The sequence below is a fragment of the Syngnathus leptorhynchus genome, chromosome 17 (genome assembly GCF_054491065.1).
Source record: "Syngnathus leptorhynchus isolate UIUO chromosome 17, UIUO_Slep, whole genome shotgun sequence".
NCBI lineage: Eukaryota > Metazoa > Chordata > Actinopteri > Syngnathiformes > Syngnathidae > Syngnathus > Syngnathus leptorhynchus.
In genome coordinates, this window is record NC_141211.1 from 4,888,525 (window position 1) to 4,902,665 (window position 14,141).

General features: G+C 42.0%; 1 protein-coding gene across 14 annotated transcripts in view; it reads right to left on the reverse strand.

Moving 5' to 3' along the window:
• Nucleotides 1-7,563: 7,563 nt before the first annotated feature.
• auts2a (activator of transcription and developmental regulator AUTS2 a) overlaps nt 7,564-14,141 on the reverse strand; it is a 156,059-nt gene continuing 149,481 nt past the window's right edge. For 9 of the 14 annotated variants that reach the window (XM_085935101.1, XM_085935105.1, XM_085935103.1 and 6 more), the window contains 10 exons: nt 13,306-13,350; nt 12,497-12,592; nt 12,332-12,403; nt 11,741-11,770; nt 11,520-11,591; nt 11,215-11,356; nt 10,931-11,011; nt 10,786-10,869; nt 10,421-10,673; nt 7,564-10,016 (listed from right to left, as the gene is read on the reverse strand). In XM_085935101.1, the coding sequence (XP_085791227.1) occupies nt 8,813-10,016; nt 10,421-10,673; nt 10,786-10,869; nt 10,931-11,011; nt 11,215-11,356; nt 11,520-11,591; nt 11,741-11,770; nt 12,332-12,403; nt 12,497-12,592; nt 13,306-13,350 (2,079 nt within the window). In that variant the 3' untranslated portion in view covers nt 7,564-8,812. The remainder of the gene's footprint in view (nt 10,017-10,420; nt 10,674-10,785; nt 10,870-10,930; nt 11,012-11,214; nt 11,357-11,519; nt 11,592-11,740; nt 11,771-12,331; nt 12,404-12,496; nt 12,593-13,305; nt 13,351-14,141) is intronic. The other 5 variants (XM_085935109.1, XM_085935107.1, XM_085935106.1 and 2 more) reach the window with 3 other exon arrangements.

A 14,141-nucleotide genomic window follows, 5' to 3' on the forward strand; every position in this document is an offset into this window, starting at 1 on the left:
TTCACTTTGCACCATTTCCCAATTACAACAACCAGGCATCTTTTCTCTCATCGCTCCGCTTATCTTTGATGACTCAAGCACTGTGACTTGCAAGATCGAAGTTACACCGTGCAATCCAACTGTTTTTGTACAATGTGATTTGTACTTGGACACGAGTCGATTACAAGTGATCAGCCGTGTCATCAAAAGTATACAATAGAAGCCGGCGATAAAACGTAGAGCCTTGGCCAAGGAATGGGCTCCAGTTCCGCTTTTTTTTTTTGCTCCCTCTGATGATTGGGGTCATCTTATCTTATTACCACAGCAGTGTCAGTGATACATGGCGTGTGTGTATGTGCACGCTTGTGTTCATACAGTATGTATTAGCACTGGCCGTGTGCATCCATGTGCAATAGAATCACTCTGAGTGGCCACAGCGAGGGCATAGGTCAGGGTGGTGATTTAACAGGATGGGGCAATCCTCCTCCAACGCAGACACACAGCAACACACATACGACCTTAGGCTATTTCCAGCTAAGCAATTAGTGTCTCGTCTCCATTCTGGACACGTACCCCTGGCCTAGGCCACCTTCACAGACTTGAAACCTCCCCTGCTGGAAGCACTCTTAACATTTCAGGTGGTATATGACATAGTGGATTTCCAATGGCCAATAAGAAATACCCAAGAAATTAAGTCATTTCTGTGCTGTGTATGATGAAAGTCCTTGGGTAGCGCTTTGTACTCAGCAGTGTAATAGAAGTCACAATATAGATTCCAATTACCTTTCCCAGACTGCGGCGGCGAGCAGGTCCTGGAAATAATATTCATAAAGGTTACGAGCAACAGATTAGATAAAGGGAAGGTGTTATCCATTATAATATCCACCACAAATAATGGCCATGAAAATGACACTGCTGTCATTTGATTGTATAGAAATATTGCATATTAGATGTTTGGAGAGGGAATGCTGCCATAACAATTCTTAAACAGTAATGTTCTAACAATAGCAGCCTGCCATGACCTATTAACGTCATGAGCAAAAAACTGTGATTTATGCAGCGCTGTGTAAAAGCTTTAGGCTACTGTTAGATTTATTTTTCTTTTTTTTCCCCCCTCAATACCATGATAACCGTATCATGAATTAAAACATTTTTTTGTCGACATCCTGTCATATTCATCAACACAAGACATCTATTTTCAATATCACTTGGCCTTATTAGGGTCACGGTATAGTTTGATGCTAACCCAGCTGATTTTGGATCAGATGTGGGTTACACTGGTACTGTCTTTCTAAATCTAATGTGAAGTAGCTGCTCAAAGATAATTGCTCAAAATGGAAAAACACTGAGAAGTTTTTTTTCCTCTATTTTCTGTGCCTAAAAAAGGGCTGATAGAATTATGTTTACTATTGTAGTGTGCATTGGTGGAACTTGACGAGATCATAATGAGAGAAATTTCTGATAGTGTTGTTCCTGAAGAAGGTAATCATAATTCTAAAGCTCTTCTCAGTATGATGCAGTGAAAGCGCTCATTATAGTGTGCTGATGTAATGTTGTCGCTGGGGAATTGAGTGTTTGTGTTGAGACAAGTGAAACATCACATCGAGGTTGACTGGATAAAAACAACTGACTTTTATTCATGAGAAATTAATGAAAGATTTTATTTTAATGCAGTCATGTCAAATTTCATATTTACATTATTAAAACAAAAAATAAAAAAGATTGATTTTATTCATGAGAAAGTTCCTGACCAGAACTGTGTGCTCATATCAAATACAAGATATATATATTAAGTGTTAAGCTTCAGGTTTTTATTACAGGATGAATTTACTCCTCTTCCAGTCGTTTCTGTCTCAAGAGCGGTTTGAGAAGGTCAGAACTCACACACCGAAATGTCAACTTTGTACGCACAAGATCATTCTCATAACAGCAGGATCCATGTGAGTGGGCTGACTAGTTCAGGGGAAAAAAAAAAAAAAAAAGCGCCACTGCTGTAATTAAAGCTCATTTGTCTGCTCTGTTTGAGCTGAAACTTGGAACTAATGAGGCCCTGCTTACATCGGGTGGGTGAAGGTCACTTCAACGAGATGCCTCTAATGCAATGAGAAGAAAAGAACCTGTCGGATTAAGCCGCATTTCATCGTCCGATAATATTTGGGCCAGTGCGATGCACGTTTAATATCTTAGCGTGAGTGGAACAAGCCGTCGTCATAAAACAGCATTTCTGAGAAGAAGCGATTACTTTAATCAAGCGTGATAAACAGAATCCAATTATTATCTGCTCACTTCTGTCACATTGCAGCCTTGCGTGGGTCTCTGAAGGTCAGAACATGACACTTATTTTCAGTGACTGTGAACTTAATTTTCCTATATTTTCATTTCCAGTGATTGTAATGTTATGCTTCATTACCAGTGATTTCTTTTAGTGAGCCAGTCCTCGTTTAGCAAAAAGACACTACATCATCAATAAACAGCCCATGTGGGAGGATCAAAAAGGAATCTGGGAATTCTCTCCCTGGAAGAAAGTGTTCAGCTCCCTTAGTTGGCCGTCACGGTACGTTTCCACCGTGCTGACAGCCAACAGGCTTATCAGATGCTTAACTTTTCCCCAGCACTGATTTGTGATTACATAAACAATATGTTTTTTGTCTACTGCAATAAATTCTTTTGTATGTGGTCTACAGTTGCTCAGTCCGGCAGTGTATGTGTGGTGTGTTATTTATTTCATCTCAGTCTTTCCCAGGCCTCCACCAATCCTCCAGCCTACCCCCTCTGCTTCTTAGATGTTCTACTCCTTCTTAACAATTCAACTAACGATGAACTCTGCTGGAGAGGCCCGAGCGTAATCCGGCTATAGGGTAAGTGCAAAAGTGCTCTGCTTTTTTTTTTTTTTGTAAGAGCGTGTGTGTGTTTTTTCGGGGTGTAAGAACATCGGGGGAATTTTCCTGCTCACTTGAAAGTGTTTTTAGGAGCGCATTTGTTTGGATGTGATTAGCCTCAGTGGGGGTGGGGCTGTACTCCAGGCATTCTCTCATCGCCCCCCCAAACTAACAGGCAGTCCCCCCCCCAACCTAACAGGCAGTGTTGGTGATGCATGGAGGTAAGTATGCATATTTATCCAAGGATTGTTTGCACAATGCATGATGCAGGTTTGTTTTGCAATGCCACCCAAGCATCAGATGTTCTTGTTTGCTCATATCATGTGATGCAGCCAGCGTAAGGTGTGTCAGCGTAGACAGATGACGTCTTGTGTTTAAAAGTAAATACACGTGAAGCTGCGAGGTTAAACCAGAGAGGATCCAAGGCTTTGTTTCCTTCTGAAAGAAAAGAACAAGGAGTGGCCTTCCGTCACCCACCACGTTGTTCTTCCAGTCAGACCACATGAGCGGTGTTCTGTCAGTCCAGGCGAATAGCAAGCATTACAGTGATGGGTCACAGGAAGTTAACCAGTCAAACTGGTTCTCCTCAGGTTAGGTGACATGACAGTCCTACCTGCTGAGATATCCTGCACTGACATATTTTCCCATTGACTTAGTCTTGCCTTCATCGTGCACTCCTGCCACCTTGTGTTCAAAATGATGTAAAGCAAGTGTAGCCAATTTGAACAGCAGATCTAGTCAGGAATCTTTGAAACATTAAGTCTGCTTCTGCACTGTGGAAAAAAATGATTTATCGCCCAAAAAGCAGTCTAGGCAATTTTGGATAGATAAGGTCAGTGTGGAAATAGCTTCAGAAATATTATGGAATTGTAGAAGTGTTGGGAAAAAAAAAGAATAGATATGAATGTACTGTATATATTTTAGATAGCATGTGCATACATTCTATGTATTTACACACAATGTTGAATTTATTTGCAGATTTTTCTGTATACGCCTACCCTGCCATCATGACTTTTCATGTTTCTTTTCAAAAACAATCAATAAATCTACAGCAATTTCACATTAGATTGCTGGTTTGAAATGTTATTATTATTTTAATAAACATTTATCTTCAACTTGTCTGGTATTTTATTCCTTGTTTTCATATTCGCCAATTAAAACATAAAAATCAAACATTTGGTTAACTGATTTATATGACAATATTGTATGTGTTTTATATGAGTTGGTGTCCCCCCAAATAACAAATGTCAACACAACGGATATTTTTTTCAACCTTATATTCAAACACAAACACGTTCGGTATAAGACCACCATCAACTATAATCCAACAAATACAATATTAAAACATCAATGTCGGCATAACGTGTGTCGGCTGGCATAGCAGCAACGTTGTCACTCGTGAATCTTCACGAAAGAACCTGAAAATGGCGGTGTACCTACTGACGTCACCGATCAAACAGCCAATCATAAAGTGGGGGTGAGGGCGGGTGTGGCACTTAGCCATGAATTTTTCCCTAATGAAGTGGCCCGTGATTAGGTACACCTGAAAATGGCGGCGTACCTAATAGTGTGTCCGAATGACGTCACCGATCAAACAGCCAATCAGAAAGTGGGGGTGAGGGCGGGTGTGGCACTTTTCACTTTCATTTAAACTTTGACCATGATTTTTCCCTAATGAAGTGGCCTGTTATTAGGTACACCTGAAAATGGCGGCGTACCTAATGGAGTGTCTGAATGACGTCACAGGTCAAACAGCCAATCAGAAAGTGGGGGGTTGTTTGGGTGTGGCACTTTTCACTTTCATTTAAACTTTGACCATGATTTTTCCCTAATGAAGTGGCCTGTGATTAGGTACACCTGAAAATGGCGGTGTACCTTATAGAGTGTCCGAATGACGTCACCGATCAAACAGCCAATCAGAAAGTGGGGGTGAGGGCGGGTGTGGCACTTTTCACTTTCATTTAAACTTTGACCATGATTTTTCCCTAATGTAGTGGCCTGTGATTAGGTACACCTGAAAATGGTGGCGTACCTAATGGAGTGTCTGAATGACGTCACCGATCAAACAGCCAATCAGAAAGTGGGGGAGAGGGCGGGTGTGGCACTTTTCACTTTCATTAAACTTTGACCATGATTTTTCCCTAATGTAGTGGCCTGTGATTAGGTACACTTGAAAATGGTGGCGTACCTAATGGAGTGTCTGAATGACGTCACCGATCAAACAGCCAATCAGAAAGTGGGGGTGAGGGCGGGTGTGGCACTTTTCACTTTCATTTAACTTTGACCATGATTTTTCCCTAATGAAGTGGCCTGTGATTAGGTACATCTGAAAATGGCGGTGTACCTAATGGAGTGTCCAAGTGACGTCACAAATCAAACAGCCAATCAGAAAGTGGGGGGTTGTTTGGGTGTGGCACTTTTCACTTTCATTTAAGCTTTGACCGTGATTTTTCCCTAATGAAGTGGCCTGTTATTAGAACACCTAAAAATGGCGATGTACCTAATAGAGTGTCCAAGTGACGTCACAGATCAAACAGCCAATCAGAAAGTGGGGGGTTGTTTGGGTGTGGCACTTTTCACTTTCATTTAAGCTTTGACCGTGATTTTTCCCTAATGTAGTGGCCTGTTATTAGGTACACCTGAAAATGGCGGCGTACCTAATGGAGTGTCTGAATGACGTCACCGATCAAACAGCCAATCAGAAAGTGGGGGGTTGTTTGGGTGTGGCACTTTTCACTTTCATTTAAACTTTGACCATGATTTTTCCCTAATGTAGTGGCCTGTGATTAGGTACACTTGAAAATGGCGGCGTACCTAATGGAGTGTCTGAATGACGTCACCAATCAAACAGCCAATCAGAAAGTGGGGGTGAGGGCGGGTGTGGCACTTTTCACTTTCATTTAACTTTGACCATGATTTTTCCCTAATGAAGTGGCCTGTGATTAGGTACATCTGAAAATGGCGGTGTACCTAATGGAGTGTCCAAGTGACGTCACAAATCAAACAGCCAATCAGAAAGTGGGGGGTTGTTTGGGTGTGGCACTTTTCACTTTCATTTAAGCTTTGACCGTGATTTTTCCCTAATGAAGTGGCCTGTTATTAGAACACCTAAAAATGGCGATGTACCTAATGGAGTGTCCAAGTGACGTCACAAATCAAACAGCCAATCAGAAAGTGGGGGGTTGTTTGGGTGTGGCACTTTTCACTTTCATTTAAGCTTTGACCGTGATTTTTCCCTAATGAAGTGGCCTGTTATTAGAACACCTAAAAATGGCGATGTACCTAATAGAGTGTCCAAGTGACGTCACAGATCAAACAGCCAATCAGAAAGTGGGGGGTTGTTTGGGTGTGGCACTTTTCACTTTCATTTAAGCTTTGACCGTGATTTTTCCCTAATGTAGTGGCCTGTTATTAGGTACACCTGAAAATGGCGGCGTACCTAATGGAGTGTCTGAATGACGTCACCGATCAAACAGCCAATCAGAAAGTGGGGGGTTGTTTGGGTGTGGCACTTTTCACTTTCATTTAAACTTTGACCATGATTTTTCCCTAATGAAGTGGCCTGTGATGACGTCAGTGCCTCTCCAGTCATGACCCTCACAGCACGTCACTGATTGATGATATAGACTGATTGATTAATACACAAAGGCGCCAATAAAAAAATATATATATATATATTTGTGGCACGTTGTCTCCCTCATGTGGTCAAAGGTTGCAACTACTACCTATTTTTTTGATAGTATTTTTTAAAAAACAACTCGTGTGAGTGCGGTTCTTAAATTTAACCAGAGAAAGCTGAACATTATTATGGCTGGTTCTTAAATTTAACCAGAGAAAGCTGAACATTTTTTTGGGCTAATAAGGAAAAATCAAGATTTTTTTTTGACTATCTGAAGGTCTTATTGTGTGACATGTTGTTTTGGAACTCACACAATAAATGTTTTCTTGCATCAGTCAACCATCACATTACCTTTCCTATGGCAGAACTACTCTTTAAAAAAATGAAGCACAAAAAGGATCCACCCATCTCTCCATTTATTTTCCTCTCATTATCCAGGTCCAGGTTTACGAGGGCCGCAGTGTGGCAATGAGACATACGGTAGTCATCTAATGTGTCCAAGGTCTGCCCTGAGCTCACCTCCCACTCAGTCATGCTCTGAACAACCTCATCAGGGAGGAACCTGGGAGGCATCTGCAATAAATGCACTCGCCACCTCCTCAAATGGCGCCTCGTCCTCAACCTCCTCCGGATGACTGAGCTCTTCGTCCTATTTCTCAGGGTGAGCTCAAGCACCCTCCAGTGGAAATTCATTTTCACTACTTATATCCATAGCATTATATTTTACAACCAACAGAAATATAAATGTAATTTTATTTGAATACAAAACACTTTTTCCACATAAAAAAAAACATAGTCTGAAAGTTTAAATCTTGGCTCAGGCCCCTCGTGTGTGGACTTTGCATTCTTGTTCGTCTGTCTGACTAATGCAATTGGTCACCTCCCTTCCAAAGCCAGCTCATCCACCATCCTAATGAGGACAAGTTCTACAAAAATATTTCAATATAAATAACAGGTTAGCGAGGGTTTGCTCATTTTTGCTCAGTGTCAAGACATTCATGACACGGCTTGACCTTATTCAAGTTTTTTGTTGTTGTGTTAGTCAGATAGGTTTTGCAGATGCAGAAAAAGAATCAGCAATGCGACTCCAATTCCAAAAACAAATTCAGTACACATTTTTTAATAACATGGCACAATTTACATAACACATGTTTAAATGAGGGGCATGCTGAAGATTCAGTCGCTTATTTCTTTTTTGACAATTTTGTACATGATCTACAAAGACTTTTCAGTTTTTTTTCCCACCTGTACATGTTAACAGCAAAAAAAAAAAATCTCATTGAACAATCTTTTTTGCAAATATGCATTAACTAACCAACTATGGCTCCGGTGCCCATTTTTATGTTGAAGTAAAATAACACTGCACAAAATGTTCACCGAATTTGAAGCGCACGACTAAACCCTTCGGTGGACTACTAAAAATAGATCTCTGCTTGATAGAAACAAAATGCTTAGCTTTTTTTGTCTTTTGATTTTGTTGATACCACAACTTAAGAAAAAGCACTTTGAATACACTAATCTAGTTCCAAAAGATGTACCTTTACACGCCTTCTATGGAGCAAATTTTGTGTTTACAACGATGCATTCTCCCCATAACAAGACCAAAGGCGGTAGTCGAGGGAATCAAAAATTTGTGCTGCCTGTTTTTTCATACAGAAATTTCTTTAAATACAATATTGTCTCTTGGATTGTCCTGACAAAGTACCAAGTGATTCTCAAAACAATAGGTCTAAAGCTTGGATCTGTATACATTAAGCAAGCACACTTTTTTTTTTTTTGTAAAGTGTGGTCAAGTTGTGGAGAGAAAACAGCATCTGTGTCCTTCATTGGTAAAATTGCTAAAAAGCAGTGGAGGCCAGAATTGTTGCATAGTAGAACATGGGCGGATCTCTGGTACAATGCTAAGCGGTTGCTTCAATAAAAAAAGAAAAAAAAAGAAAATGCAAAAGCACATTCTGAATCACATCCTAAATACGTCTTTGTGTACATTTGTTCAAAGTAAAGCTTTCAAATCACCCTTTTGCATATTTGTACCATGAGCCATACAAAGCGAGCACAGTGACTGTACATATTAGTATCTACACACTTTGCTGTCTGTCAGTGCTAAAGTATCTGTACATTCCAAAATGTCACTTCACTTTGCTATACAATAGAAAGACTGGACACACACACACAAAAGCTGGAGCAAGGTCTGGAAAAATCAAAAGTTTCTTTCTGTGATTATTGTCTTGACAAAAATCAATTTCTCACGTGGGCATGGGTCTGCCCACATAATTTATTCACAGCTATGTTACAGTCTTGCTAAGTGCTTGTTTACCGTGAGCCGGACTCAAGCTCACCGTGCCTCAATGTCCTTGTGAGGAGGTCTGTCTCTAATATCGGTGGCCAGGGGAGCAGTCCGTCTCGGGGAGCCTGGCCTGGCACCGAGCGTGGGGATGAGTGGGGGCGGGGCGCTAAGCGAGGCTGTGGGCGGAGTTTTATTCAGAATACTGTTCTGGTGAGCAGCAGCTGCCGCGGCGGCGGCGGGGCTGACCCTGGAGTAATGCATGCCCGGGAGTCCCGGGGCCATGAGACCCTGGGCGTGGTGGGGTAGGTGTCCGTCAAGGGCCGGGTGATGCATGGCGGGGTGGATGCGGCCGTGCTCGTAGTCCTCTCTGAGGAGTCGCTCGCGTTCCTCCAAGTGAGCGCGCTCGTGCTCCCTTCTCTGTTCCAAAGCGAGAGAATGCACGTGGTCGCGATTAAAGTCGTGAGGCTCTCGCTCCCTGTAGGAACGCTCGGCCTCGTAAAGGCGAGGAGCCGTCAGCCGGTGGAGGGGATCGTTCCTGAGTAACAGATCCCGAGCCAGAGGGTCCCGTCGATGAATGTCCAATCCCCTGTAAGGGTCCCTCATGGGGTCCCAGTGGAAGGCCTGGTAGGGGAAGCGTTCGGCGCCGGGGATTGGGCTGATACCCATGAAGGGCGCCACCATTCGAGTTCTCTCAAGACCGCTCATGTTGTTGATTGGATGAATGCCTGCCACGCCCATGGGCATCGGCATCGACGAGGGGGGGTGGAGGTTGGGCGTGGATGACACCAGCGGGTGCTCGCTTGTTTTCTCTGCCACTCCGTCTTGGTCCTCCTTCCGCTCTTCTTTCACTTTCACCTCGCTGTTCTTCTTGTGCTCAAAGGGAAGTTCCCCCTTCTTCTCCACAAGCTCCCTGTTCAGGCCACCGTTGGGACGTTCCAGGCTGGTCTGTCTGATGTACGGCGATGCCGCGCCCCTGTTGGACACTTTGTCCTCAGATACTCTCCCGTCATGGATGGCAGGTGCGTCCTTATCGCTGTGCTGGTTGTCTTTGAGCTTGTGCTCGTCTGTGCTGCTATCTTTCCAAGAGTCTGGGAGTTCCCGTTCTCTGTCTTTGGCCTTGTTGTCTTTGTCTCCAGAGGAAGGAGGCAGATGGTTCCTGTGGTGCTCGGGAGGACGACTGTGACCGAGAAGACCGATGGGGTTGACCGGGACCGGGGAGGGGTGGCTTGGGTGACGTTTCTCTACAGATTCCCTAGAAACAGAAATCTTTGTATTATAACCATGTTAACTTTGCTTGTTATTGTTTATTTCTAAAAAGCACAATACATTTTATTTTACATCATTCATATATTTTGAATTGTATTATATTATTATTATTATTTTTAATTATATTTAAAGTCCAGACTTTATTATTATTTTTTTTACTTTCCAGGAATCTCAACTGCACAATAAGTTTTATCTTACATCATTGATATATTTTTTATTGTACTATATATATATATATATATATATATATATATATATATATATATATATATATATATATATATATATATATATATATATATATATATATATATATATATTTTTTTTAATTAGATTTAAAGTACAGTTTATTATTATATATATATTTTTTTTACTTTCCAGGAACCTCACCTGTCTTTGTCATCTTTACTGCTGATGGAATCGCGTTTGTCCGAGTCCCTGTCCCTCTCGTGTGAGCTGACCGAGGCGCTCCTCTCCGACTCTCCCGGTTTCAGCCAAGGCGGGGGTGTGGGGAAGGACGGCGGGGTGCGGTGCAGGCGGTTCCAAGGCTCCTGGTGGTTGCTATTGGCACCGCCACCAAAGTGCTGCTGCGAGTTGGGGCCATCTTTATGGCCGAACATGGAGTTGGCCGCTGCCAGGGATTCAACACACGGAAAAGCACAGCAGGACACAAGTTAAATGGGTATCATGACCGTTGCGTCGCCATTTTCTCCTTCAAAATGCACTTTTAGGAAATTCATGAAGATAAAACTCACTTAGTGCTGGATTTCCTAGTCCTCCGAATGCCGATGAACTGAGAGCTCCCAGTCCGCCGAAGGAGGGCGGCCGACTGAAAGGTTCTGAAAAGAGAAGAAACGTTAGCTCGATCATGAAATTGTCTTATTTTATGGGCGCTCTTACCTAAGTGAGGTGCTGGGGTGAGGAAGTTTCCGGGGTGGTGGGCTGGATGGCCGAAGGGACCTGCCGATGGGTGTGTTGGGCCTGAGGACAAAAATAAACATCCTGTGCTGTTTTATGCTGGCTTTTCATTCCTAAATATGAAGTCAATGTTCTCTGAAGGGAGTCTGACAATCTAAAATTGCACTTTGGAGACAGCACTTCATAACTCATTCACCAAAATGGATTATTTATTTGTTATTATTTTTAGAACATTTATGATGATATTTAACATGCCTCATTCTCACCTGCAGCAGAGAAGAGAGTAGCAGGCCGTGCCAGATCATTGGGGTGATGGATGGCACCAAAGAGGCTCGGGCCAGGAGGACGACTCAGGAACTCAGGCTTGAGGCCAAAATCCAACTTGTGAGGGTCGACCTGCATCTGCTGCTGGAAGACACCAAAAACCAACACAGAGAAACAAATGTAAAATGTGATTGGAATTCCTTTGTAGAAACTCGACAGACACTTTATCACAAATATTCATGTAGATCTTTTCTATTTAGAAAGATAAATAAGTCAACCTGATTCGGAAAGTCCAAAGAATCCTCACCTTGACTTTTTGTTGATGGTGGTATATCTGCCAGGCAGTATGAACGTGCATGGCACACCACTTTCCTGGCTTCTAAAAGGCATAACATAGAAATATACAATCATACAACAGGACTTCTATTATGACAGAAATATTATAATTTGTGAAATATTACAACCTTAGAGCAGGACAAAAGTCATGTCTAATATCTTAAGCCAAAAAAAAGGTAGCTGCTTACTCACCCTGAGAATGGGCCGAAATGGATCCGCTAGCTACACCACAGAGGAGAGAGAAAAGTACTTTACTTGGAACCAATGCTAAATTTTCAGCTGGAAATCAATGCAGTCAATTTTTTTAACAACCGTACTCATCGTGCATACTACACGCCGGGGCGTATTCTCACGTTCACCTTTTTTTTTTATGTGCTTGGCTTTGAAGGTGCGGAAATTCTTCCATCCAAATTTCAGACACACCCCGCCATGCGTAAAAATGTGTGCGCAACCACCAAAGAGGCGTGATTCGGTGAAGGCTGGCCCACATTTCTATAGAGATCTATTTCATGAGTTATGCTGATCGGCGATTGTCTATTTGCATTTTGTATTTAATCAAGACAATAAAATGTAATCATAGTACTGTGCTCATGTTTACATCAGTACAAAGGTGAGTGAGTCAGCCGTCGTTTAAGCGTTGCACCACTCACGTGGGTGTGTGGCCATTTTTATGGCTTTCAAAAGTGCCTATGATCAAATAAAAAAAAATATGATTCATAATCTAAGTCACCACCCATTAGAATGACTTCAAATGGTGTCACCCGGCAAGTTCTATTTGCTCACCCTTGGGTCCTTTTGTAAGAACGTATGCGGGACAGCGCCTGGTCTCGAGGACACATCGAGAGGATTTGAGGTCTTGACGAGATGAGGGGGAAAAAATAAAAAAAATCAGTCAAAGGTCTTATATCTTATTTTCATTTGTGTTGTTAGAAGGAGGAGGGTTGTTACCTTGGGCTGAAATGCACCCTGCAGTGAGCTGAAGGGCCCGGTGGGAGGGATGACAGGGGGGAGGCCCGACATCGCCGGTGGGTACGAGTGAAAGAGCTAAAGATGAAAAGAGGGAGAGGAGAAGAAAGGAGGGGCCATTTAGTAAGATGCAAGAGAATGTGCAAACTTCAAAAATCAAACAGGCGTCCTTATTTTCCTACAAAAAAAGCACAAGACATGAAAGCAGAACCCTGCACCCCCTTTAGATTTAGTTAACTCCATCTTTTTTATTTTAATATATATATATATATATATATATATATATATATATATATATATATATATATATATAATAAAAAAAACTAGGCTGTCGAATGACGCAACGTGTGCAAGGCTAATGTAAACCAAGTAAGCATGTGTGCAAGGCAACTATTTAGCAGAGAAATGTGATTCATTATAATTGTTCTTATCATAAAAAAGCACTTTGAATGAAAGGCTTGCTTTCATTTCATTTTGGTAGCTGCTCGGTGCACAACATTCTCATTTTTAATATTAATTTGGTACAGTACATTAAATTAAGATGAAATTGGTCAATTATAGCAGAGTGGTGTCCTTACACTGTTTGTCCACTAAGTGAAGCTGTGACTTCATTCAAGCATCACATCTTCTCTACAAAGGCCTATTTTTACAATCGTGGGCTGAATCTGTTTTCAATTTCTGCAGCCATATTGGATGTTAATCTCATGCAACGGGTGAAATGCATGAGATGACGTGAAATATAAATGCATGCACAATTCTCAAGAAAAATGCTACGGAAAGTAAAAACTCACACTATGTCTGTAGAAGGGGTCAACTTTAGTTGGGTATTTGTCAAACTGCAGGAGAAAGGAAACACAACATTAAGAAATATCAAGAAGCAGACATCGGCTACAAAACGGAGATGAAACTGTTGTACAACTAATGAATTGACCACTTCCTAACAATATTCCCCCCCCTTTGCGTGATCATGTGAAGATCTTGTAAAATCTCCTTTGGTCTCATTTTAGTAGTGGAGGGCAAGCTTGGGGTGAACATTTTCCCCAGTCTACCACTATTAGGAGGCTTTTTATGGCCTCATTAGCTGTCAGAGGCCAAGCCTTGCTGCCTTTGAGGTATCATCAGAGCCAAGCAAACCTCTTTGGCTGCTAATGAATGTCCGTGGATGTGTGCTAGCCACTTGCCTGTGGTTTCACCAACAGATCTTAATGTAAGTCTTATGTCAGTAATGAAAACACCCTAACGGCGCCAAGTGATGTCACTACATTCAAGATGAATTAGTAAGTATATTATGTTCTAAAGCTTTGGCGGACGGGTATGATTTAGGCAAGTTATTGGCAATTTAGAAAATAACAGCATTTTAAGACCAGCCAGTAACAACACGAGATTGAATTTCTGGGTGAATAAAAGCATCATTGTGGCATGGGCAGACACATGGTCATCATCACGGAGAGGCCCGCAAAGCCACAAGTATGTACGACGTGCCGCTTAAACACACGCCAGTTTGTGTAAAATCGCAACTCCAGTGGGGAAAGACTTTTAACGCCCACCCAGATGATTTTCAACATGTGTGAAACACATTAGGAAAATGTCATTTCCACATTCAGCACATCAAACCCAACTCGGTTGT